A 22,043-nucleotide genomic window follows, 5' to 3' on the forward strand; every position below is an offset into this window, starting at 1 on the left:
CCCTGGGAGCGCCCTCCCTGGGGCCTCCACCCAGGTCACGCTCTCCTTCAGAGATGCCTACTGCATAGCAACCAATCCCTGCTGCCTCTCCAACCTTGCCAGCTGGGGGTGGGGTGGAGTGGGGAGCAGTGGGGAGGCCCCCCAGGCTGGGGTGGGACTGCAGCAGTGATAGGTACTACACCCTGAGCCCAGGTCTGTTCTTGGACTGGTGATAGAAGTACATTGTTCTACTGTGGTACAACGATGTCTGAGTGTCTCCTGGGATACAGGAAACTCTCCCTGGCCCCTACTTCCTCCTTGACTGCAGCCTGAACCTGAACCCCCCTCCCCAATCCACAACCTCTACCCCAGTGCTGGGCCTTAGCCCTTTGCTGGACACCTTCCCTATTCCTGATTCTCAGTCCTCCGTGCCAAGAGTCTCCGACGAGCCTTTCCTGTGAAGAGCAGTAAGGCCTAGAAGAAATCGTCCATTTAAAAGCCCTTTAAAAACCTCTGGGTCCATATTAGCTCATGACCTTGACCATATCCTTCGCAGAAAATATCTTCCTCCACTGATCCCCATCTCAAGGGCTGTCTTCTCTGCTCCTGGAGTGGGTGGCAGGATGGGTGGGAGGGGCCCGATGTGGAGAGCTTTCTAGGACACGGGGAGATGGTGCCCTGTGTTTGGCCCACACTTCTGAGGTTTTCTTTCCAGGACAGCCTGGTTTCCCTTCTTCGGCTTATTGTTCCATCAGATTTCAGATTTTGAGTTCCGATTTTTGGTCAGAAGAATAAAGTTTCTGGGATTGGGGACGTGTGTGCTATGGGAACTCAGTGTGTCCCCAGCCCTTGTTTGTAAACAAGGAAGGCGAGATTGGCAGAAGGGGTTTCTCCCCAGCTCCATCCCGGGAGGCTCTGACGTGGGCATCCTCAAGTCCCCAACCACTTCCCATGCGCCCTTTCTCTCCCCTGGTTTCCTAGGGACAGAGATCAGGGAAATAAAGGCAGAAGGCAGTGAGAGGGAGGCTGTGCCTGCTGCTTGGATTCTCTGGGCTCACTCCCACAGTGGTAAGTCCTTCCTTCCTATGTCTCTGTTCATCTGATATCTGGTGGGTCACGCTGGATGATGAGGGTGACAAGTGGTGGTGACCTCCACCAAGGAGGCCTGGCCCCACAAGCGGGCATGCGCTCAGGGAGGAGAGGGCAGAGCCTTTGGAATTTCTTGAGAAATGGCTCTGGGGTGGAGGTGGGGGTCTGGACTAGCCAGGATGCTCCTGCAGGTGCACAGAGGCCCTTGCCTTCAACTGTGGTCCCAGCTGAGTCTCCTTGAGGTGGGAGAGGCTGAGGTTTTTGTGGTGGGAGAGGAATGATGGGTCTGGTTCAAGAATGGCAGGGAGGGCTTTGGGCTGGAAGTGAAGACTCTCCACAGATTTAACCTGCAGCCCTCAAGTTCCGTGGGTGTTGCCTCCTTCCTCCCTGAGGGGGAAGTGGTTTTTGAGTCTGAGTCACTTGAGCTCCATCTGTCTCTTCCCTTGGCTGAGGGTGGCTGTGCTATTGGAATCCAGGCCCTTATTCAAGCGTAGCCTCTGGATCCAGGTTTTGGAATGATCCTGGAGATTTCAAGAGGCCCCCGGCCCTCCCTGCCCGCTGACCCGTCTCTGTGTGCACTGCTCTGGGCCAGAGTCTGGAGACCAGCTGGGCCAGCTCAGCTCACCTCCCTGCTGCTCCTTGTTGAGACCTCATCGCTCAGTTCCAGCCCAGCCCCCTCTCAGCCCTGGACTCTCTCTTTGCCCTGTCCCCGACTTTAATAATGGGACACTCCTCGATATCAGGTGATTCAGGCACTGGGGGAAAGGCTGGTGAACTGCCTGTGGAAAACCAGTTCCTAAGCTGGAAGGAGCAGAGAGAAAATCGTGACCCTTGATCTGCTCCACCATCTGCCACCAGGGCCTTTTGAGGAGGCCGTCTTCTCATCTTTTTGCCTCAGGCCTCCTTTTCAACAACTCCCCAGCAGGAGAGTCTGTGGTCTCCTTTGGGGGCTTGCTGTTCTCCTTGTGCCAGCTGCTCCAGAGTTTGCTGTGGGTCTCATTGTAACCTGTACTGATACAGACGGGCGCTCTTGTTAGTGGATTTCAGTCTCATCCTGGGTTCCAGTCTCTTGTTCTTTGAGGGAGGGGCCTCAGAGGTAGGCTAGTGCTGCTGGTGGTGACTTCCTGAGGAATGGGATCTTCCCCTCTCCCTCTACAGAGCTGCACACTGTGATGGAGACCCCTCTGGAGAAGGCCCTGACCACTATGGTGACCACGTTTCACAAATATTCGGGGAGAGAGGGTAGCAAACTGACCCTGAGTAGGAAGGAACTCAAGGAGTTGATCAAGAAAGAGCTGTGTCTTGGGGAGGTAGGTGATTGTTCCCTCATCCTCCACCCCAAAGTCTGAGTACTCCCTCTGGGGGACACATACCTACCCTCAGGATCCTCCAGCCTAAGCCAGGGGCAGGGTGGCCAAGGGCTACGGACAGAGACAAAGGAAGATGGTGGGGATTTTGGGCCAGCAAAACTCTAGCCCTCTGTGAAGGAGGATGGGTCAGGGTCTCACTGAGAAGGAGGAAGGGCTGAGTCCGGAGGGTTTAGAGAAGGAGATTGAGGAGCCTTCGATGGTGGGGCCAGGCTCTCGCAGCAGTGGCAGAACCTGTGCTAGGGGTCATGGGTGGTGAAGGGATGCAGGGTGTCCAGGTCCACCTGTGTACAACTCAAGTGTAGGGACTCTGCCTGATTCTTCTCTGTGTGCACAGCATGGCCAGGGCTCTCCGATGGTGCTGGCACTCAAACTGAAAGGTTAACTTGTAAACGTAGGGTAGTGAGGAGACAGAACTGGTTCTCACCAGATGGAGGTGGTGGGAGGGAGGTGACTGACAGAGGGGAAGGCCCATGAGGTTATTATAATACAATATCCCCGAGGATAAATAAATAAATAAATAAATATATATATATATATATTTTTTTTTTTTTTGAGAGAGTCTCGCTCTGTCACCCAGGCTGGAATGCGGTGACATGATCTTGGCTCACTGCAACCTCCGCCTCTCAGGTTCAAGCGATTCTCCTGCCTCAGCCTCTTCAGTAGCTAGGATTACAGGCACGCACCATCATGCCCAGCTAATTTTTATATTTTTAGTAGAGATGGGGGTTTCACCATGTTGGTCAGGCTGGTCCCGAACACCTGACCTCGTGATCCATCTGCCTCGGACTCCCAAAGTGTTGGGATTATAGGTGTGAGCCACTGCGCCTGGCCAAGGATAAATATTTTTGAGACAGAGTCTCACTCTGTCACCCAGGTTAGAGTGCAGTGGTGCGATCATCGCTCACTGTAGCCTTGAACTTTCAGACTCAAGTGATCCTCTTACCTCAGCCTCCTGAGAAGCTAGGACTTACAAGCGAATACCACCACGCTTAGATAATTTTTAAAATTTTTTGTAGAGATGGGGTCTCACTATTTTACCCAGGCTGTTCTTGAACTCCTGGCCTCAAATGATCCTATCGCCTCAGCCTCCCAAAGTGCTGAAATTACAGGCATGAGCCACTGTGCCTAGTATTATTATTTTTACAGTTAAAAAAAATCAATGCTCAAATACATCAAATAACTTGCCTAAGGACAATCCGCTAGTGGGAGGCTGAGCTGGAGTTCTGGGCCAGGCCTGTGAATCATCCTCCCTGTTTCCTTTAAAATTTAGCCTGGGTGCCTCTCCATCTATCACACCTTGAGCTCTGGTAGGCCCTCCCAGAAAGAAGGTCCACAGTGTGCCACCTGGGCAGGGGACAGAAGCAGGTATGGGCGTCCCCAGGCCTGATCTCTGGCCTTCTGCCAGGCTGCCTGCATCCTGGAGTTAATGAGGGCAGAGGGAGGGGCCACAGGTCCAGCAGAGATTAATTACAGAAGGAGAGACGCCCAGAGGAGGGCCTGGCAATAACAGGAGCCCAGGCTGGGGACTAGGATCACATGACAGACAAGCAGTTTCCGCCTTTGTAAGTCCCAATGTCTCCTGTGAAAACCTGTAGCTGACGGCAATGATGAGGAGACATCAGGATCTGCTTGTCTATATTTCCTTCCTGTTCCACCCAAAGGACCCTGACTCCATCGTCCTAATGGAGCCAGGCTGGGACATCAGGGGACCGAACAACAGTGCACAACCAGGCTCCAGGCAGGCCTCTTGCACAGCTCTCCTAGCAGGGGAGGGATGCAGTGGCTTCACAGCCCCAGTGCACTGCTCTCATTGAGAGACATTTTGTCCGGGCTTATTCTCACCTAGTCCTTAGAATGGGGAGAGAGTCACTCAGAGACTTGGATAATGCTCAATGCCACATAATCAGCAAGGTGTTCTTTTTTTTTTTTTGAGGAGGAGTTTCATTCTTGTTGCCCAGGCTGGAGTGCAATGGCATGATCTTACTTACTGCAACCTCCGCCTCTCAAGTTCAAGCGATTCTCCTGCCTCAGCCTTCCAAATAGCTGGGATTACAGGGATGTACCACCATGCCTGGCTAATTTTGTATTTTCAGTAGAGACAGGGTTTCACCATGTTGGTCAGGCTGGTCTCGAACTCCTGATGTCAGGTGATCCACCCGCCTCAGCCTCCCAAAGTGCTAGGATTACAGGTGTGAGCCACCACGCCTGACCCAGCAAGCTGTTTTTATCAGGTGTTGGTATAAAACCTAGATGATTGTTTCTTTGGCTGGGGGACAGTATTGCAGGGAAGGCAGGCTAGGCTAGCATTCCTGCTGTCATTTATTTCCATTCAGGAGTCAGGTCCCTGACCCCCTACCTCATGCCAGGCCCTTCCCTAGGTGTGGGCAGTGGGCAGACTCTGGGGATCGAGATGCTGACAGTGTCACTGACTCAGCTGGGGCTCACCCTGAAGTTTCGGGGTGGGGATGACACCATGCAGTGGTGCGAGGACAGGGCTGGGAGCGGGGTCTGAGCTGTCTCTCCACCTGGGTCCACAAAAGATGAAGGAGAGCAGCATCGATGACTTGATGAAGAGCCTGGACAAGAACAGCGACCAGGAGATCGACTTCAAGGAGTACTCGGTGTTCCTGACCACGCTGTGCATGGCCTACAATGACTTCTTTCTAGAGGACAACAAGTGACCAGGGCTGCCCTCCACCCTCACCCTCCACCCCTTGCTGCTGACCTCGGCTGCTCCTCTCACAGACCCTCTTTGGCCCCCTGCCCTCCTCTCCCTCCCAGATGGACCCTTCCATGGGAGGAAATAAAGTTTCCATCGCAGGTGCTGGGAGTCTGGTTTTGAAGCTGTCTTGTCTACCTTGGCCTGGGGAGAGGGGAGCACAGGAGGGGTCTCTCCTTGAGTGGGTTGAGACAGCTTCTGCCTCTGGGGGTTAGGGTCCTGGGCTCCCACTGCATTCCTCTCCTTCTTTGGTGCGGACGTCATTGGTTTTGTCATGGCTTAGTTTTGCCTGCCTGGAAAATGGGGAAGTTAGGCCAGGCGGGAACTCTGCAAGGATGCAGAGGAAGTTAAGAGGGAAAGTTGCTTTGAGAGGAGGACACTGGGAGGGGTTGGGAGTGGCTCCTGAGGGCGGTGATAGGCAGACAGGCCTGACTTGTCCACAGCTCACCGGAGGCCACCTTGGCAGCACCTGTAGGAAGGGCATGTCTGGCCTCCACACCAGCCCCCTCCCTCTTCACCATTTCCCCTTCAATAGCACCACTCTCATCATCTATGGGGGACAGTGCTTTCTTCTCTCCCTGCCTCCTCCATCAAAATCTTTTCTCAGGGGAGGGTCTGAAAAGGCCTTCACTCCCCCCGTAAATAACGAATGGTGCTTACAGGGCTGGGCTCCCACGTGCATGCACATTAACACTAAAGGTGCTGTAGTGAATGGAATTTGGGGCACTGAGGGGAAGGCGTGGAGGTGTTGGTAGGAACTTGTTGCTGGTGGGGGATGGGCGCCGTAGATATCCTTTACACCACTGGCTACTCCCCCTATCTCCTCTGGGGTGACCCTGAGTATCCTCTGTGGGACACCGGCATCCTGTGAGGCGCCCTCCTTGCCCACATTGACGCTGCGCTGGCTCGAGGGTCACATTCACGGTCTGGCAGAGGAAGCAGGGGTGACCGCCGCAGTCCTCCTCCTGCTCCCCTTGCCGAGTCACGTGTCACGAAGAGCAAACTGAGCAAACTGAGCTGCGCAGATGAGGGGAGACTCGTCACCAGGCGTGCAGTGGGCACTGCTGGGCTCCCCCATCCCGTCCTAACCCGGAACAGCCCCGGGCAGGAGGCGTGGAAAGTCGAGGGGGTAAACCGCGAATGTGCGTTGTGTAAGCCACGGCGCAGGGTGGGGCGCGGGCGGGACTTGGGCGGGCGGGGTGGGCTTGGCCGAGCCGGCCTCCGGGGCACCGACCGCTATAAGGCCAGTCAGATTGCGACACAGCCCATCCCCTCGACCGCTCGCGTCGCATTTGGCCGCCTCCCTACCGGTGAGTTCTCTCCAGGAGCCCTGGGTACTTTCCAGGGCCAGCTGCCCTCACGCTGGGGGTCCAGCCATCCCCTGCCCAGTTCAGCCGCTGGATCCAGACTGGGGCCATCTGTGGCGCTCCCGCGCTGGAGGGATAGTCAGGAGCAGCAGTGCTGTGCCAGGCAGGCCTTGGGCTAAGGGATCGCAATGGGGTGTGCTCTTTTGGGGTGCGGAAGGGAGTGCCCTGGGTGTGTCATTGCCACCATGTGTGGCCCTGTGAAGCTGTGTTTAAGCTGCCTTTGCAGCCTCCATTCCCCTCCCCTGCACAGCCATACTCCTCAACTTCTGGATCCCCTGAAGGACAGTTCTCAGCTGTGCCCAAAGCTACTGTTCCTATATGCTTCTTAGAATCCTTAAGCCACCTCTCTTGCCTTGGCCCTAGTCTGCTCTCTCCTTCCCCTTCAAGCCCTGGGCTGTCTCCTGATGCCATTGTGTGTGGCCTGAGACTGGGTGGTTCCAAAGGAGGCGGGGCTAGTGCAGGCAGCATTATTGGGGTGTGTGGGTGAGAAGTCCTTGCTCCCATGGCACTGACTAGGCCCTCTGCTGCCAGCTCCAAGCCCAGCCCTCAGCCATGGCATGCCCCCTGGATCAGGCCATTGGCCTCCTTGTGGCCATCTTCCACAAGTACTCCGGCAGGGAGGGTGACAAGCACACCCTGAGCAAGAAGGAGCTGAAGGAGCTGATCCAGAAGGAGCTCACCATTGGCTCGGTGAGTGGCCTCCTCCCCAGGACCCCTTTTCCCACCCTTGTCCTTTGGAAGCAGGATTAGGGGAGAGAGAGGTGCCAGGTGCATCTGACTCACATTTACCCACATTCTGAGGCCCTGGTCCACATGTCTTACTGAGCTGTAGACCCACTCTCCCAGCGGGTAGGGGATGCTCCCAGCCGGATATCCATCTCTCCAAATGAGGACCAGTAACTGAGAAGTAGCTGAGGAGAAGCAATGCCAAAGTGAAACCCAAGGTGGACATGGGTCCTTGGTGATGAGGGAGCACACAGCCACTTGCAGAGAGGGTTGCCTGGGAGGGGGAAGGGGAAGAATCCAGGGTTGTCATCACCACTGAGTATGGATTTCACATTCTAACACATTAGAAGCTGCAGGATGCTGAAATTGCAAGGCTGATGGAAGACTTGGACCGGAACAAGGACCAGGAGGTGAACTTCCAGGAGTATGTCACCTTCCTGGGGGCCTTGGCTTTGATCTACAATGAAGCCCTCAAGGGCTGAAAATAAATAGGGAAGATGGAGACACCCTCTGGGGGTCCTCTCTGAGTCAAATCCAGTGGTGGGTAATTGTACAATAAATTTTTTTTGGTCAAATTTGCCCTTGCGTCCTGGCTTCCGAATGATTTCTGTTCCTCCTTGGCTTAGTGGGACACCAGCCATTGGAAGATTTGCTCACGGTCAACCTCTGAAAATGACTCATTGACTCGCCAGGCCAGAGGACCCACCCTGACAAGGCTGCCTCTAGCACATAAGGTGCCTTTATGTGAATGAGGAGAGATGCCCCTCTTGGCAACGCCATCCTAAGGAAAGGCTTAAGTGGTTTCCAGTAGAGAGAGTCCTGGGATGAGCTTGGAGATGGAAATGGTCCCTGGGCCGGGATGTGATGGGGTTTGGGGGCCTGGAAGTGGGGCAGAGATAGTCCCGGAGGCTCCCAGATGTGTTTTGCTCTGGGTGTGGCAAGAGGGGCCCTGGGGTGGGGCAAGTCCCCTTTCTCACCACAGCGCCGGGGTTAGATAGGGCACATCTGAGATGCCTGAGGCTTGGCTCAGGGAGTTTCCCACACCAGTGAGGACGCTGTGTGACTGAGTCTACTGCGGCTGCCCAGGTCCCAGGTGGAGTGGAGGAGGCACACTCTAGGAGTGTGTCCCGGCATTCAGGGTGAGGGCTTTTTGTTGGAACGGTGGTCTGAGGAGCTGGCAGCTGCACCAACACGTGAACCACGGGGTGTTCAGTAATGGGGCGGGGTATCCCTGCAGCCTCAGCGTAATGACTCACCCGGCACTTCCACGGGATCCCAGCCTGGATCTCAGCCCCCATCAGAGAAGATGACTAATTGAATCATTGTCCATCATCTGGATTAGTGTTTTCAGGCAGAAGGGAAGAGGATAAGGAGGGTAAACGCTGTTTCCGGGTGATGCCACATCATTCAGCCTCTCTAGGCCTAGTCCGAGCTGGGCAAGTTTACCTCTAGCTTTTGGGGAAGAGATCTTGACTTTAGATGGAGACCACATCCTTCTTTCCCTCTCACCTCCCCACTTCCCTTGGGGGTCCAACTTTGTGGAATTAAGTTGTCTTCTGTCCCCACTGGGTGGGGATTGGTAAACAGCTGGGAGCTGCACCTTCTTGGAGGCCCTCCTTCTCTATTGCCTCCCCTGCCCTGCAGGGAGAAGTCGCGCTGTTGGTTGCAAGAGACCGGGGGCCGAATTCCCTCTCTGCACAGCCGTGCCCAAGCCTTGGCTCTATTCACCTCCCTCTGGAAAAGTACGCGCTCCCCAACCCCTCCCGCGCCCCTCTAGGTTCCCGCCCTACACTCCTTTCCTCCCCCTTTCTCCAGTCCCTCTCCGCCCGCCTTCCAGTGGCTGACAACTTGGGGTTCGGAGCGAGCGCCCTCCTGTGGGCAGAGAGCAGGGCGCTGCGGGGACAGTCGGGTTGGTTTTCTTGAGCCTCTGGCAGGGGCCCGCCGTGAGGCTGTGGCCTGGCAGTCAGGGGAGTCCTTAGGAAGAGGAAGACAGAATAGGGCGCCCCGGGAATGTCAGGGTAGGGGGATCCTTTAGCTCCCGGCAATCAGCCCTAGAATTAAGCAACTCAGCTTCACAATTGACACACCTACCATAAGCAAGTCCATGAGGGAAAGGCGGTCCCTTTGTAAAGACAAATGGAATCGGAACCCTGCGCCTCCCCTCCCCAACCTGCAGGGCTAGAAGACCTTCGTACAAATCAATGCTGCCTGAGGAGAGGGAAGAGGAGTTTCAGTGACAGGAAGCCCGCTGCTGCGGGGAGGGGATGCTCAGGCAAGGCCGTCTGCCGGGCGTTCCTGGGGAGCTCTGGTGGGTGGGCAGGCCACCGGTGCAGGAGAATCAACACAGGTGCACAGTCCATCTGCTAAGTAAACAGGCGTGTCCCTTCGTTTCTGCTTCTCCACAGTGGTGGAGGGGAAAGGGAACATGAATTTCAAGAATAAAACAAAAAACAAAACAAACAGCAAATCTTTAGGGGTATAATTTTTTAGGTGTTTTTTTTTTTTTTTTCTCGCAGGGTAGGGGAGGGAAGCAGCATTTACAATGGAATATGGTAGGTGCAGCAGTCAAATGGTGGAATTGGGTGTGGAGAGGTGCATAGACTGGACGTTTTATTGCTCCAACCAATTTAAAGTTGGAATTGAATCCTTTCAGCTCACTGTTGAGTATGGTGTGGGCTTACAGGATGGGGAAAAGTTAGGATGTGAGCTGAGGGCTTCATGAGAGGTCACTTTGCTTCTCCGAAGGTTGAGCAGTGGGAGTGGCTCTAGTCTCTCCACTTCCTTCAGTTGAGGTCCTCCCATCACTGACATTAATCCTACAATCTAATCACCCTAACACTGGTGAAGCTGCAACAGCAGCACCACAGACCATCTCTGTAAACTGGGGCGGGCCCCAGGTAAGGGGGTTTAGGACTGAGTCACAGGAAATAGCTCTCTGTTTTTTGCCAAGCAAAAAGGAAATTGTCAAGAATAATGCCACCACCTTTGTATAGGACCACATTTTTATAGCAGCTTCATTTTTGTGAGGCACCTATCATAGCCATTGCCTCTTGTCATCTTAGAAGATTTGTGTGTAGTATGTATTATTGTATTTTAATTTTTTAGAGACTGTCTCTCTCTGTTGCCCAGGATAGAGTGCAGTGACACTATCATAGCTCACTGCAGCCTCCAACTCCTGGGCTCAAGTGATCCTCTCACCTCAGCCTCCCGAGTATCTAGGACTACAGGTGTACACCAACATGTCTGGCTAATTTATTTTTTGTAGAGATGAGGTCTTGCTGTTTTGCTCAAGCTGGGCTTGAATTCCTGACCTCAAGTGATCCTCCCCAGTTGGCCTCCCAAAGTGCTGGGATTAAGGTGTGAGCCATGTGAGCCGCTGTGCTCAGCCTGTGTAGTATATATGATTAACCCCACTGGACAAGTGAGAAGAGGGAGCTACAGGGAAGCCATTGCCTCTACCCAGGTCAGACTGTAAGTTAAGAGGGAGCTGCGAGCAGAGCTGAGTTCTCCTGATTCCAGGCCAGCTCATTAGTGCCTGTCTCATGACATTCTTTGACCATTTCTTCCTTATCTTTTTCTCTTAAATGTTTTAATTAGATATTGGGAATATATAAAACTGTTTATAGACTAAATCTAAGATACAAGAACAATGACACAAAATCCACCCAGTATAACAAGTGAACATTACCATCACCTTCTAATTCCCTAACTTGTCTTCCCCATCCCATTTTCTTCCCTCTCAGTGGGACCGCTGTCTGGTAATACTATTTGTCATTTCCTTTCTTAATAATTTTTACTACATGTATTTTCATCTCTAAACGATATATGGGTTTACATTATTGTGAGTTTTATGTAAATGGAATAATGCCATGTGCATTCTTCTGTTACTGGCTGTTTTTCACTCAACGTTATGTTTGAGATTTATCCAAGTTGCTCTAGTTTGCTAGTTTTCACTGCTATGTAAGAGTTCATCATATGACTATAACATTATTTATCCTGGCTATTGCTAATTATCATTTTGGGTTATTTCTATTTTCCCCATTACAAACAGTGCTTCTGTGACCATTCCTGTAGATATCTCCTAGGATACGTACCAGAGTTGCTGGAGGTTTGTACCTATGAGTGGAATTGCTGGTGTGTAGAGTACTCACTTTCATTTTTACTAGAAAATGCCACCTTGTTTTTCAAGGTTATTGTACTAATTTGTACTCATAACAGCTTTGCATGTTCCATTTATTCCACATCGTTATTTTTTGTTGGGCTAAGTTTTTTTGGTGCCCAGTATGAAATGTTAACTGATTTTTAAAATTTGTATTTCCAGGATTACTGATGATTCTGAGCATCTTTTCTTTTCTTTTTCTTTTTTTTTTTTTTTAAGTATAGACAGGGTTTCACCGTCTTAGCCAGCATGGTCTCAACCTCCTGACCTCATGATCCACCCTCCTTGGCCTCCCAAAGTGCTGGGATTACAGGCGTGAGCCACTGTGCCCGGCCAAGCACTTTTTCATATGTTTATTGGCCATAAGTTTCTCTTTCTGTGAAGTTTCTGGTCAAGATTTTTGCTCTTGTCCTTATATATGTTGCAAATGTCATCTAGTTTGTGGCTTGTTTTTGCACTCTTTTAAGGATTGAAAATTAAGAAGGTATTAATTTGCTTTTTTTCTTTTTCTTTCTTTTTTTTTTTTTTGAGACAGGGTCTTGCTCTGTTGCCCAGGCTGGAATGCAGTGGTGCAATCTTGGCTCACTGCAACCTCCACCTCCCAGGGTCAAGCAATCCTCCCACCTCAGCCTCCTGAGTTGCTGGGACTATAGGTGTATGTCACCATGCCTGCCTAATTTTTTAAAATTTTTTTGTAGAGATGAGGTCTCACTATGTTGCCCAGGCTGGTCTCAAAATCCTGGGCTCAAATGATCCTCACATCTCAACCTCCCAATGTTTTGAGCTTGCAGGTGTGAGCCACCCTGCCCCACCTGGATTTTTTAAATGTCTTTGAATAACATGTTATCATTTTCACCATGTATATATTTAATTGTACAATTTATTGACATTGTTGCAAATGCCATATTTTTGTTTATGAAAAAGCCAACCTCTGTAACATATATGTATATATTTTTTGTATTTTATTTTTAATTATTATTATTTTTAAAAAGAGATGAGGTCTCACTGTGTTGTCCAGGCTAGTCTTGAACTCTTGGGCTCAAGCAATCCTTCCACCTCAGCCTCCCAAAGTGCTGGGATTACAGGCATGAGCCACCATGCCTGGCTTATAAAGTATTTAAAGAGATTTATTCTGAGCCACATGTGAAGACCATGACCCATGACACAGCCTCAGGAGGTCCTGAGACCATGTGACCAAGGTGGTTGGGTTATAGCTTGATTTTATACATTTTAGGGTGACAGAAGTTACAGGCAAACATCAACACATTAAGGTATACATTGATTTGGTCTGGAAAGATGGGACATCTCAAAGTGAAGACTTACACGTCATAGGTGAATTGAAATAATTTCTGATTGGCAATTGATTGAAAGAGTTAAATTATTACCTGAAGACCCGGAATCAATAGAAAGGAGGGTCTGGGTTAAGATAAAGGATTGTGGAGACTAAAGTTCTTATTATGTAGATGAAGTCTCTTAGGCGGCCACCCTTAGAGGCAATAGATGGCAAATATTTCCTATTCAGATGTTTAAAAGGTGCTAGACTCTCAGCTAATCTCTTCTATTTTTTTCATGTGCAACATGATTTTTTATTGATGCATAACAGCTGTACATATTTATGGGGTACGTGTGATATTTTGATACAAGCATACCATATGCAATGATCAAATCAGGGTAATTGGGTATCCATCACCTCAAACATTTACCATTTCTTTGTGTTGGGAACATTCCATATCTTTTTTTCTAGCTGTCCTGAAATCTGCTATACGTTCTTGTTAACTAAAGTTCCCTTGCTGTGTTATGGAACACTGGAACTTGTTCCTTCTGTTTAACTGTATTTTTGTACCTATTAACCAACTTCTCTTCATCCTCCCCCCTCCTCTACCCTTCCCAGCCTGTGGGAATCACCATCCTACTCTCTGCCTTTATGAGATTTACTTTTTTATCTCCCATATATGAGTGAGAACATTTGATGTTTGTATTTCTGTATCGTGCTGCAAGTGAAAGGATTTCATTCTTTTTTTGTGAATGACTAGTATCCCATTGTGTATATATACTGCATTTCCTTTATTCATTCATCCATTAATGGACACTTAGGCTGATTCCATATCTCGACTATTATAAATAGTGCTGTAACAAACATAAGGATGTAGATATCCCTTTGATATACTGATTTTCTTTCCTTTTGATATATTACCAGCAGTGGGATTGCTGAATCGTATGACAGATCTATTTTCACTTTATTGAGGAACCGCCATACTGTTCTCCATTGTGACTGTACTAATTTACATTCCCACCAAGAATAGACTAGTGTTCTCCCTTCTGCACATCCTTGCCAGCATCTGTTATTTTCTATCTTTTTGATAATAGATATTTTATTGATACCCTATTTTAACCGAGATGAGATATCTCATTATGGTTTTGATTTGCATTTTCCTGATGATTAGTGATGCTGAACATTTTTTCATATACTTCTTGGCCATTTGTATGTCTTTAAAAAATTTAAAACAATTTTATTGAGGTATATATCTATATCTATATATCTATATATATTTTTTAGATGGATTCTCACTTTGTCACCCAGGCTGGAGTACAGTGGCCTGATCTCAGCTCACCACAACCTCCAACCTCCTGGGTTCAAGTGATTCTCCTGCCTCAGCCTCCCAAGTAGCTGGGATTACAGGTGCCCGTCACCAAAAATTAGTCGCCTGGCTAATTTTTGTATTTTTAGTAGAGACAGGGTTTCGCCATGTTGGCCAGGCTGGTCTTAAATTCCTGATCTCAAGTGATCTGCCCACCTTGGCCTCCCAAAATGTTGGGATTACAGGCGTGAGCCTTCTAGCCACTGCATGGAGTGGTGGCAGCACCCTACCACCCTTGTTTATTTCCCATTAGGGAGAGCCTTAGCACCCCGGACCTACACGGTTTGGGACAAATTCATCCCCTTTCACAACTCACCAGTTAAGGTGAGATCTTTTCAGCTGGAGAAGAGAGCCCCTTTAGCTCACGGCCATCAGGGGTTAGGATTCCTTCCCAGGGGCCCTTTGGTTTCCAGGGCAGTCCTGTTTCCACTGGCTGAGCTTGTGGCAGAGGTGCCAAGCCATACAGGGCTTTTTCCCATTTATTTTATTGGGGCACTTTGTCTTTTATCGGCCTGGCCTTCTGCACTGATGGCAATTACTTCGACGAGTGCTTTTAGGGAAACCTGGAGGGAGCTGAGGGCTTGTGAAGCAGCCAACAGTTGAGTCTGCCTCCTGTCTCTGCATTTTTCTTTCTCTTTTTAGTCCTGTTATCCTTATTCTGCTCTCAAATATAAAAGACTGAGGAGGTTAATTTGAGGATTTCCTGCATAGCGGCCATGCTGTATTACACAAGAAAACCCAGATGTTTCTTTTTTGAGAGTTTGGGGGTGGAATTTGCCCCAATACTTTAGGATGCAGCCTAGAGGTGAGTCTGAAGGAACAGACAGGGTTTGTCCCATGGTGGGCCTGGGAACCATGTGCTTGGGGGCGGGACTGTTTTTGGAGCATGAACCACACTTTCTCTCGAGGTGTCCCTCCAAGATGAAAAAGGGTTCCACTGTGTCTGCTGAGGGACTTGGGGGTGCACTTTCTAAAGGGGGGTCCCACCTATTAGAAAAGACCACTTGGCTGCTTCCTTGTACCTGCATTGGCCATCCCGCATAAGGCCAATCCAGGTACAAGGAAAACAGGTGAAGGGAGCGCTCTGCCTGTGCTAGCCCAGCGGAGGGGGCGGGTAGGGGAAGACTCATTGTTCCGAGGCTGTCTGAGATCACCTGATTTAGCAACATCTGGGACAGGATGCCTGGCTGACTCCACAGGAGAATTTAGAGTAAGAAAGAGAGGGTCTGAATCACCCAAAACGTGTGTGAATTTGCTCTGAATGAGCATCCATGGCCAGTTGCATGCATAGGGATTAGGGACTTCCAACCAGAAAATACAGGAGAGAGCCTTCTTCTCTTCTGGGCAAGGTGGCCAGCCCCATTCACCCTCTGGCCTTCAGGTAACACTGGAGAGTGGCCTGGGCTAGTGGCTATCAATTGCCAGAGGGATATTAGAAGCCAGCTGCTGGGAGACTGAAAAGATAACATAAACTTAGGCCTCTCACCCAAATGGGTGGTAGCCGTAAGACAGTTCCACATGGACACCGTTTAGTTCCACCAAAGTGTAGCTCCAGCCAGAGACCTATAGTTGTTTTTATGCTTAGATGCTGTCCACCAAGGGTCCCCAGTTGGGAAAGAGAAAGAGAGAGGTGAGAGAGTTCCCCATAAGGAGAGAGAGTTCCCCTACGGGCAACTAAAATGTCACAGGTGAGCAGTAACTCTCTGGGGCTGCTAATGTGTGGACGGTAAAATAATTTACCAAGATAGTTGTAGGTAAAGATAGGCAGATTTATTAGAGAAAGTATGAATATGTTGCAAAAGAGCAACTGGCAGAGTCAGCAAGAGAGGAGCTGACTGCAAGGAAACAAAGGCTTGCTGGGGATTTTATAGGATAGCTCTTTTCTGTGTACGGATGGTTACATCGGCACAGCAGTACCGATAATGCCAAGGTTGCAGTGAGCTAACTTCCAATTTCTATCAGCTGAGGGTCTGGTGATAGTTGTGATAGAGGCAACGGACAGCCAAATGCCTAGGCAGATAGGGAAGTGTCCTTGGAGAACTTCCAACCCGCCCAGGTCATTGTGCACAGGGGCTTGCCTAAACATGTGCACGGTGAAAAATTCCATCCCTTAACACATGCACAGTAAGGGAAATAAATCAGTGTGGAGTGGCTCAGACTAAGGGCCCCCATGCACACCGAAAGGTCGGGGTGGAGCCACCAGGAATTCATACCTTATGCAAGGGAAGGAGCCTGACTCTTCAGTGCATATGTGGGAGCCCTGGTATTCAATTGTGAGGTGGAAACCTGTTTGCAGGACCCCTCTATTTGCTGAGAGGGGACCCCTCTTTTGCTCAATAAATTTCACCCTCCTCATCCTTCAATGCATCCATATGCCTAATGTTTCCTGGTTGTAACACAAGAACCTGGATTTAGCTGAGTTAAGGAGCAAAATCCTCTATCAGTTGGGCACAGGAAGATTGTGAGTTATTTGTACATGAGTGCTATGAGTCCTGGATCATGAAGAAAGGCCCACTTATAGTTGATCTGCTTTCTCTTTTTGCTTTTCCCTGGTCCCACCAGCCTGACTCCTTTTTCCTATTAGGACTCCACACCTCTGACAGCTCCATCCTTCGACCCCTTGTGCACAATGACCTGGGCAGGTTGAAGGAAGTTTGGAACTGCTGCCTGCTGGAAAACAATGGCAGAGGTAGCTGCAGACCAGCTTATTAACCTCCTGCCCAGCAAGGAGGAATAGGATCAGAGACCTGCTTAAAAAAGCAGTCTGGCCATGTTTTTGTAGAGCAGCTGTGGTATGCTGCAGGTCCGCTCCAGCCCCCAGTTGCCTCAGACTCCTCAAAGCCCAAAGGCAAGAGTGGCTAAAGCAGCCAAACAGCACAGATGGTGGCTCATCCCTTCCTCTCTGAGCTCCATCCAGGGAGGTTTGAAACCTTTGCTGGCTGGAAAACACTGCCAGGGGTGACTAGAGGTCCATATGAATAAGCAGTCTGGTGGCCTCTCTGTAGAACTGCTGTGCTGTGCTGGGGGAAAAAAAAATCTCAGAAAACCAAGAATAGGGAGAACTAACTTTCTTTTCTTTTCTTTTCTTTCTTCTTTCTTCCTTTCTCTCTCTCTCTCTTTCTTTCCTTCTTTCTTTTTCTTAAATAGAGACGAGGTTTTGCCATGTTGCCCAGGCTGATCTCTCTCTCTCTCTCTGTCACCCTCTCTTTTTTTTTTTTTAAGACAGTCTTACTCTGTCCCTAGGCTGGAGTGCAGTGGCACGATCTCTGCTCACTGCAGCCTCCACCTCCCAGGTTTGAGCTTCTCCTACTTCAGCCTCCTGAGTAGCTGAGAATACAGGCATGCGCCACCACACCTGGCTAATTTTTGTATTTTTAGTAGAGACCGGGTTTTGCCATGTTGGTCACACTGGTCTAGAACTCCTGACCTCAAGTGATCCTCCCGCCTCAGCCTCCCAAAGTGCTGGAATTACAGGTGTGAGCCACCACGCCTGGCCCGATTCATTTATTTTTAGACTTTTGTCTTTTCTAATATATAACTTTAAGGCTATACACTTCATCTAAGTACTATTTTAGCTACCCAATAAGTTTTATATTGTCTTATAAATGTACATAATATGTAACCAGCTGGAGTTACTAAACTCTCTCTACATATATATATATATATATATATATATATATTTTTTTTTTTCCTTTGAGACAGAGTCTCGCTTTGTCACCCAGGCTAGAGTGCAGTGGCATGATCTTGGCTCACTGCAACCTCCTTCTCCTGGGTTCAAGCTATTCTTTGGTCTCAGCCTCCTGAGTAGCTGGGACTACAGGCACGCGCCACTACACACAACTAATTTTTGTATTTTTAGTAGAGATGGGGTTTTGCCATGTTGGTCAGGCTGGTCTCAAACTCCTGACCTCAGGTGATCCACCTGCCTTGGCATCCCAAAGTGCTGGGATTACAGGTGTGAGCCACCACGCCCAGCCTAAACAATACATATATTGGTTAGTTCTACACATGTTATATTAACCAGCTTTTGTTTGGTTATATTTACATGTTATATATTTTTTCATTCTTCTCCTGTTAATCTTTTGTATTCTTTTGCTTTAGATTTGTTTTTATGTAAATAGCACATATGGATTTAAAAAATCTGACCAGTTGATTTCTCTTTTCTAACTGGAACAATTAATTCATTCATATGTATTGATGTTACTGATATATTTGTTCTTACTCCTACCATCTATTTTGTGTTCTTGGTTTTTTTTTTTTTTTTTTGAGACAGGGTCTTGCTCTGTTGCCCAGGCTGGAGTGCAGTGGTGCGATCTCGGCTCACTGCAACCTCCACCTCTCGGGTTCTAGTGATTCTCCCACCTCAGCCTCCCCAGTAGCTGGGATTACAGGCACCTGCCACCCCATCCTGCTAATTTTTGTACTTTTAGTAGAGACAGGGTTTCACTATGTTGGCCAGACTGGTCTTGAATTCTTGACCTCAAGTGATCTGCCCGCCTCGGCCTCCCAAAGTGCTGGGATTACAGGTGTGAGCCACCTCACCTGGCTGATTTTTCCACATTTTTAAGGTTTCCTTTTCTTTATTGATTGGTCAAAGTGTAGTTTTTCAAATTTTCATTATGATTTCTTATCTTCCCATGAATATTTCTTAGAAGTATATTTTAAAACTTTCATACATGTACCTTTTTTCTAGTTATCCTTTTGTTACTGATTTTTAATTACATTGTGTTTTGATAGCAGGGGATTTATTGTATAATTTTACAAAATATGTTCAGACTTGTTTTGCTCTAGCATGTAGTCAATTTTCAGAAAAGTTGTGTGGGTGCTTCAGAAGAATGCGTGTTCTGTAGTCATGTTTTCTTTTTTTCTTATTGAGGTTCTCTTTTTGTCTGCTTGATCTCTCAATTACTGAAAGAAGCATGTTGAAATATCCCACTAAGACTGTGATTTTATAAATTTATTTTAGTAATTCAGTCATTTTCTTTATATTTTTTGAGGCTATACTAAAAGATACAAACAAGTTCGGAATTGTTATGTCTTCTGAAATGTTTGTAGTAATACAGAGTGATTATTTTTCTCTAATAATGCTCTGTATATATTATATTATATATATATTTTTTTGAGACAGAGTTTCACTCTGTTGCCCAAGCTGGAGTGCAGTGGTGTGATCTCAGCTCACTGCAACCTCCACCTTTCGGATTCAAGTGATTCTCCTGCCTCAGCCTCCCCAGTACCTGGGAGTACAGGCTCCCACAACCATGCCTGGCTAATTTTTGTATTTTTAGTAGAGATGGGGTTTCATCATGTTGGCCAGGCTGATCTTGAACTCCAGACCTCAGCTGATCCACCTGCCTTGGCCTCCCAAAGTGCTGGGATTACAGACTGTGAGCCACCGCACCCAGCCTGGGAGGCTATTGTGTCTGGAATTGGTGGGTTCTTGGTCTCACTGCCTTCAAGAATGAAGCCGCAGACCCTCGCGGTGAGTGTTACAGTCCTTAAAGGCGGCATGTCTGGAGTTTGTTCCTTCTGATGTTCAGATGTGTTCTCGGAGTTTCTTCCTTTTGGTGGGGTTCGTGGTCTTGTTGCCTCAGGAGTGAAACTGCAGACTTTCGCGGTGAGTATTACAGCTCTTAATGAGGGGCATCTGGAGTTCTTTGTTCCTCCTCCCTGGTGGGTTCCTGGTCTCACTGGCTTCAGGAGTGAAGCTGCAGACCTTCGCGGTGAGTGTTACAGCTCATAAAGACAGTGTGGACCCAAAGAGTGAGCAGCAGCAAGATTTATTGTAAAGAGCGAAAGAACAAAGCTTCCACAGTGTGGAAGGAGACCCGAGCGGGTTGCCACTGCTGGCTAGGGCAGCCTGCTTTTATTCTCTTATCTGGCCCCACCCACATCCTGCTGATTGGTAGACGGGAGTGGTCTGTTTTGACAGGGTGCTGATTGGTGCATTTACAATCCCTGAGCTAGACACAAAGGTTCTCCACGTCCCCACCAGATTAGCTAGATACAGAGTGTCCACACAAAGGTTCTCCAAGGCCCCACCAAAGTAGCTAGATACAGAGTGTCGATTGGTGCATTCACAAACCCTGAGCTAGACACAGGGTGCTGATTGGTGTATTTACAATCCCTGAGCTACTCATAAAGTTTCTCCACCTCCCCACCAGACTCAGGAGCCCAGCTGGCTTCACCCAGTGGATCCTGCACCAGGGCTGCAGGTGGAGCTGCCTGCCAGTCTCGCGCCTTGCGCCCGCACTCCTCAGCCCTTGGGTGGTCAATGGGACTGGGCGCTGTGGAGCAGGGGGCGGCGCTCGTCGGAGAGGCTCGGCCGCACAGGAGCCCACGGAGGGGGTGGGAGGCTCAGGCATGGCGGGCTGCAGGTCCCGAGCCCTGCCGGGCGGCGAGACACGGCGAGAAATGGAGCGCAGCGCCGGTGGGCCGGCACTGCTGGGGGACCCAGTACACCTTCCGCAGCCGCTGGCCCTGGTGCTAAGTCCCTCATTGCCCGGGGCCGGCAGGGCCTGCCGGCTGCTCCGAGTGTGGGGCCCGCCAAGCCCATACCCACCCGGAACTCTAGCTGGCCCGCAAGCGCCGCGCGCAGCCCCAGTTCCCGCTCGCGCCTCTCCCTCCATACCTCCCTGCAAGCTGAGGGAGCCGGCTCCGGCCTTGGCCAGCCCAGAAAGGGGCTCCCACAGTGCAGCGGTGGGCTGAAGGGCTCCTCAAGTGCCGCCAAAGTGGGAGCCCAGGCAGAGGAGGCGCCGAGACCGAGCCAGGGCTGTGAGGACTGCCAGCACGCTGTCACCTCTCACTATGACAATAGAAACTCAATTTACCAAGATTGGCAAATGCCCTCAAAGCAAAACCCAGCTTCAAAGCTATTCTAATTTTCCTGGATTTCTGTTTTTATTTATATTTGGCCTCTGAATATTTCTTACCAAATTGTTTCACTGATGCACTTTAAAAAGGTTTTCATATTTTATGTAGCATTTTGAGATGTTTCTGGTTGGCCAAGATACCTATCCTGTCATTATTTATTGTTTTATTCAATACATGTGTACTCAGAGAGTGCCTTCTGTGTGGCAGGAGCTATCCTTATTGCTGGGGCTGCCCTGATGGTTGAGATCCATGCTTTGCCCTGAGGGAACTGCCTGACCACAGCAATTCAGAAGTCATTTCAGTTTACTTAAGATACTTGGTTTTAATGGATTTAATAGCTGCGATAGGTATCTCACAAAAATACATAGCCCAACTGCTTTGTTCAGGAGTGAGGCTGTGGAATTGAAGAAGTCTGATAAACCAGAGCTGGGTGGGATGTTAGAGACGGTCTAGTCTATAGTGTTAAGGCTGTGCTCCCTGGAGTTACCCTAGGCAGAGCTGCCGAGAACAGCCCTCCAATCTGTGTCCTGCACAAAAAGCTCATGCTAGGGGAATCAGTGAGGGCTGAAATTCAGCCTGTGCTGAGCTTTCTAAGCCACCACCTCGGTGCCTGGCTACCTCTGCCTAGAGGATGAGACACCTTTTTCTCATTTGTACAAAGGCAGCATGTAGATTTAACAGGCCCAGGGATGTTATTTAGCTAACAGAGTAAGGGGCATGCCTATGGCCAGGGCTCTGGGGCCTCTTCCTAGACTCTTTTGGCTTGGACACTCACTTTTACCTATTATATGTGTGGTTTTTTCAGTGAGAGGAATATATCTTGGACCCAGATCACTAAGCTAAAAGGAAGAATCAAGCTAGGAACTGCTCAGGGCAAACCTGCCTCCCATTCTACTCAAAGTCACCCCTCTGCTCACTGAGATAAATGCATATCTGATTGCCTCCTTTGGAGAGGCTAATCAGAAACTCAAAAGACTGCAACCTTTGTCTCTCATCTACCTGTGACCTGGAAGCCCCGCCCCCTTCTTGCTTCAAGCTGTCCCACCTTTCCGGACCTAACCAATGTTCATTTTAAATATATTGATTGATGTCGCATGTCTCCCTAAAATGTATAAAACCAAGCTG

The 22,043-nt window shown here is 49.3% G+C and overlaps 2 protein-coding genes across 6 annotated transcripts; both read left to right on the forward strand.

Moving 5' to 3' along the window:
- The first annotated feature begins 700 nt into the window (after positions 1-700).
- S100A5 (S100 calcium binding protein A5) lies at positions 701-5,268 on the forward strand. 2 transcript variants are annotated; one of them, XM_034935985.4, is made up of 3 exons: positions 701-1,047; positions 2,227-2,378; positions 4,979-5,268. In XM_034935985.4, the coding sequence occupies exons 2-3, from the start codon at positions 2,241-2,243 to the stop codon at positions 5,117-5,119; spliced, it is 279 nt and encodes a 92-aa protein (XP_034791876.1). In that variant the 5' UTR covers positions 701-1,047; positions 2,227-2,240; the 3' UTR covers positions 5,120-5,268. The 2 variants fall into 2 exon arrangements, with proteins under 2 accessions (XP_034791876.1, XP_024781100.1); XM_024925332.5 differs by lacking the exon at positions 701-1,047 and adding an exon at positions 1,489-1,811.
- Positions 5,269-6,077: 809 nt separating this feature from the next.
- On the forward strand, positions 6,078-7,829 carry S100A6 (S100 calcium binding protein A6). Of its 4 annotated transcripts, none has more exons than XM_008970355.5 (3): positions 6,078-6,299; positions 7,056-7,214; positions 7,598-7,829. In XM_008970355.5, exons 2-3 carry the CDS (start codon positions 7,077-7,079, stop codon positions 7,730-7,732), a joined length of 273 nt encoding a protein of 90 aa, XP_008968603.1. In that variant the 5' UTR covers positions 6,078-6,299; positions 7,056-7,076; the 3' UTR covers positions 7,733-7,829. The 4 variants fall into 4 exon arrangements, with proteins under 4 accessions (XP_008968603.1, XP_003817220.1, XP_008968604.1 ...); XM_003817172.6 differs by having other exon boundaries at positions 6,168-6,467; XM_008970356.4 differs by having other exon boundaries at positions 6,169-6,308.
- Positions 7,830-22,043: the final 14,214 nt, after the last annotated feature.

The sequence above is a fragment of the Pan paniscus genome, chromosome 1, assembly GCF_029289425.2.
Source record: "Pan paniscus chromosome 1, NHGRI_mPanPan1-v2.0_pri, whole genome shotgun sequence".
Classification (NCBI taxonomy): domain Eukaryota; kingdom Metazoa; phylum Chordata; class Mammalia; order Primates; family Hominidae; genus Pan; species Pan paniscus.

Coding starts and splice junctions, on each gene's coding strand:
- S100A6 (XM_008970355.5), top strand. CDS start 7,077: ATGGCATGCCCCCTGGATCAGGCCATTGGCCTCCTTGTGGCCATCTTC. Junction 7,215..7,597: donor AGGAGCTCACCATTGGCTCG/GTGAGTGGCCTC, acceptor CTAACACATTAG/AAGCTGCAGGATGCTGAAAT.
- S100A5 (XM_024925332.5), top strand. CDS start 1,790: ATGGGACACTCCTCGATATCAG. Junction 1,812..2,226: donor GGGACACTCCTCGATATCAG/GTGATTCAGGCA, acceptor CTCCCTCTACAG/AGCTGCACACTGTGATGGAG. Junction 2,379..4,978: donor AAGAGCTGTGTCTTGGGGAG/GTAGGTGATTGT, acceptor GGTCCACAAAAG/ATGAAGGAGAGCAGCATCGA.